The sequence below is a fragment of the Laetiporus sulphureus genome (assembly GCF_001632365.1).
Source record: "Laetiporus sulphureus 93-53 unplaced genomic scaffold LAESUscaffold_13, whole genome shotgun sequence".
In the NCBI taxonomy this organism is placed as follows: Eukaryota; Fungi; Basidiomycota; class Agaricomycetes; order Polyporales; family Laetiporaceae; genus Laetiporus; species Laetiporus sulphureus.
In genome coordinates this window covers 372939-375849 of record NW_024468522.1, presented here as the reverse complement: position 1 = coordinate 375849, position 2911 = coordinate 372939, and the positions used below count along the sequence as shown (strand labels likewise).

Below are 2911 nucleotides of genomic sequence, written 5' to 3'. Positions count from 1 at the left end.
TCCAGGACCGCTTGCTCAGCTTTCCAGACCATGGCCAATGCATTCGACATGTCTGTTGCCCAGCCCATCCTGTGGCCTTTCCATGTGATGGCCGGTGCCCTGTTGGCATCTCCAGAGTGCTCTTCACTTGACCTCCAATGCAGAGCCCACTATTTTCTGCCAGACATCTTGTGTGTATCGCATGCTCATTTTCAGCACAACCGCTCACAAATGTAGCTATTTTCCAGACAGCATGCTGCCGTTGCTCTCAGGAGATGCCCTCGCTACAATTAAATAGAAATCATGTCCACGTCCATGCTCAAACTGCCGCCAACTTCATCAATGAGATCTCCAAAACCATCCGATGGTCAGCTACCCAGCACACAGTCGCTACATTCACGCCAGGCCCTTCGCACAGTCTCTCCTGTGGTTCTCGCATGCTCGCATGCTCGCATTCAGCACCGACCACTAGTGCTCTCGAGCCGCTCTGTTTCTGAGGCGACATGACCACGACAAGACATTTAAGACTCGTCCAGATCAGTTACATCATACGTTCGCTGCTCTAACGAGGTCAGCTTCCAATGACAGGGGGTGCATCTCTCCCCGTGTCTGTCAACACCATCGATGACTTCAGCGTGGTTGCCCAGTATGACTGCAAAGCTAGGCTTTGCTGGCGGGTGCCCGCTGTATTCGCAACTTGCCCGACCTGTCCCAACCGCGCGTCTGCGTCCGATGCAACCATCGATGCTTCTTGATCGCCCAAGCAACGCAAAGCAAGCCGTTCAAAAATGGCGGACGTCGTTGCGCTCGACGTTGAAGACTCGTCCCGTAACAGCATGGCGCACGCACGTGGATCTCCACCCCGACCGTTGATACGATCGCACTGACCGTTGTGCGCTCCCGTGCACATTGCGTCCCCGGGATTAGCGCAGACGAAGACACTTTCCATTCGCCCACACCATGCCCATGCATGTCTTTTCCAAGACAGCGCACTGAGGGCCGAGGCCGCCATGACGTCCATTGAGGACTCATCCCCACACTGTGTGCCGCTCTTCACCCGGCCACCAAACACCCACATCTCACAGGATCAAATCAAGCGCACAGACCTGAAACCTCCATACCGGACCCTGGACACAGCGGCACCCGTCGCTCCTCTCGTAAGTCCCCTCCACATGACTGTCTGGACAGCCCGTCCCTGACTCTATGTGACGTGCAGACCTACTACCACGGACTGCCCTGGTACGCTGCGCGTGCCGACACTCTGACTTTGTCTGACCGTTAAAACGCACCAGGACGACTCACCTCGACTCGCACCTATGGACAACAAGCTCCCCGCAAACCGGACCTGGACACTGCGGCATCCGCCGCTCTCTCGTAAGTCCCTTCCATCCACACATCTCACCCATCACCCGTCGCTCACGCACCTTCCCGCGCAGAACGTGACCATCGCCTCGCAAGCAGGTCAGTCCGCACCCGCCGGTCTCGCATGCGCCTCTTCGCCTCACGTCGTGGTCAGGCTGCCCGGACTGATCAAGACCGAAGGGATGGGATTGAAGGGGGTTTTGGTAGATGGATGCATGTGATAGGGTAGAGAAGAGGGGATTGAACTGAGCATCAGACAGAAGGCCCCGCGAGGGCAACCATGAGTGATGCGACGCTGCGCACCTGATGAGGGCCCGAGCGCGCCCAAGGTTGCTGAGGCGCATGCACGACCGAAAGAGCGCGTACACGATGAGTGAGGTGGCCTGGCCTCGAACAGAGCGACATGGCCCGCCCGAGGCGGTATGAATGTTTCGCCAGCACCAACGGAGGTCGATCCTCACGCGATAACCAGCGAATATGAGAAAAGAGCGCAATGGGGCCCGCGTCCTTTCAGTGCGCACCATTGCAGATCGCTCGGCCGTGTGTCGCAGGCATTCGACTGGTAGGCGATGCATGCGGGCGGGTGACAGGCTCACCGCAGTGACGACGCACGGGGAGACGTTCGCAAATGTCCAGCGAGAACCGCTCTCGCGTCCTCACTTCACGTCACCCTGTTAACGTTAAGAGACCATGTGAAGAATCAAGAAATATATTATGAGGTTGAATGTGAACAATACAGAGGGAGGATGAGAGGGGACGAGAAGCGAGACACGACGCGCGCGAGCTGCAGAAGGGTGTGTCAGGACAATGATTACACGTAGGCAACGAGGGCTATCGGTGAACGCGGAGAGCCCGCCATCGCAATACAACACTCACGTTCGACTGATAGAACGTGCACAGATGCACGACGACCGTCGGACTCGCGCCCTCGGACTTGACATGCCGTATGAACCGTGGAAAGCTCCAGAGCACGTACAGAAACGCGACCGTCGTGCTCAGCGAGCCCGCCGAGCCTGACAGGAAGATATGCGCGTCAACCTGAAGGCGGCGACATCAGCTAACCGAGAGACAGAGGGTGAGCAGAGAGGAAGCACGCACCGTCTCGAGATGGTGTCGCGCATGCCGCACAGGCGGGAGAATCGTCACGCGCACATGCGCAGGCGATGCCGGCGGTGTCAAGATCTGTGGACTGGACAGCGAGTGCGGGAATGGATGCCGCTGATGCATCACCCCTGATCCCGTGCTCGACCGATGTCGATGAGGGTACGGCGGAGCCTGCTGCCCCTCGTCATCCTCGTCCGCCTCCGGGTCAACCTGCACGTACTGCACATGGTACGTCTGCATGCCATCCTGCAGGTGATACATCTGAATGCCGTCCTCGTCCAGCAGGCTCGCAAATGCCGAGTCGGCGTCCCATCTGCTCGGCGAGCCCATTGCACGGGGAAAGTTCGGCAGTGGCGGGCTGATGGGCGCATCCTTGGGTACCGTCGAGGACGCCCTGGGCTTGTATCCCGCTTGGCGTAGGATTGAGCGCAGGAAGAAGATCTGCGTGGAGGCGGAGGAGGATGAG

At 58.5% G+C, this 2911-nt stretch overlaps 4 protein-coding genes across 4 annotated transcripts; 2 read left to right on the top strand and 2 right to left on the bottom strand.

The window, feature by feature from the left end:
- The first annotated feature begins 5 nt into the window (after nt 1–5).
- On the top strand, nt 6–557 carry LAESUDRAFT_89206 (uncharacterized protein). Its single transcript, XM_040914865.1, has one exon. The coding sequence runs from the start codon at nt 138–140 to the stop codon at nt 474–476; it is 339 nt and encodes a 112-aa protein (XP_040765679.1). The 5' UTR covers nt 6–137; the 3' UTR covers nt 477–557.
- LAESUDRAFT_724419 (uncharacterized protein) lies at nt 170–1451 on the bottom strand. The gene is made up of 3 exons (XM_040908610.1): nt 1404–1451; nt 1282–1331; nt 170–1223 (listed from the first exon to the last, which is right to left on the bottom strand). The coding sequence occupies exon 3, from the start codon at nt 998–1000 to the stop codon at nt 551–553; it is 450 nt and encodes a 149-aa protein (XP_040765678.1). The 5' UTR covers nt 1001–1223; nt 1282–1331; nt 1404–1451; the 3' UTR covers nt 170–550.
- LAESUDRAFT_724417 (uncharacterized protein) lies at nt 978–1576 on the top strand. The gene is made up of 5 exons (XM_040908609.1): nt 978–1136; nt 1196–1218; nt 1272–1353; nt 1416–1440; nt 1496–1576. Exons 1-5 carry the CDS (start codon nt 990–992, stop codon nt 1507–1509), a joined length of 291 nt encoding a protein of 96 aa, XP_040765677.1. The 5' UTR covers nt 978–989; the 3' UTR covers nt 1510–1576.
- A 477-nt stretch (nt 1577–2053) lies between these two features.
- On the bottom strand, nt 2054–2775 carry LAESUDRAFT_758067 (uncharacterized protein; the record flags this gene model as incomplete). The annotated part of the gene is made up of 3 exons (XM_040912404.1): nt 2054–2125; nt 2218–2379; nt 2440–2775. The coding sequence occupies 3 exons, from the start codon at nt 2773–2775 to the stop codon at nt 2054–2056; spliced, it is 570 nt and encodes a 189-aa protein (XP_040765676.1).
- Nucleotides 2776–2911: the final 136 nt, after the last annotated feature.

Coding starts and splice junctions, on each gene's coding strand:
- LAESUDRAFT_89206 (XM_040914865.1), top strand. CDS start 138: ATGCAGAGCCCACTATTTTCTGCCAGACATCTTGTGTGTATCGCATGC.
- LAESUDRAFT_724417 (XM_040908609.1), top strand. CDS start 990: ATGACGTCCATTGAGGACTCATCCCCACACTGTGTGCCGCTCTTCACC. Junction 1,219..1,271: donor TACTACCACGGACTGCCCTG/GTACGCTGCGCG, acceptor AAAACGCACCAG/GACGACTCACCTCGACTCGC. Junction 1,354..1,415: donor GCGGCATCCGCCGCTCTCTC/GTAAGTCCCTTC, acceptor CTTCCCGCGCAG/AACGTGACCATCGCCTCGCA.
- LAESUDRAFT_724419 (XM_040908610.1), bottom strand. CDS start 1,000: ATGGACGTCATGGCGGCCTCGGCCCTCAGTGCGCTGTCTTGGAAAAGA.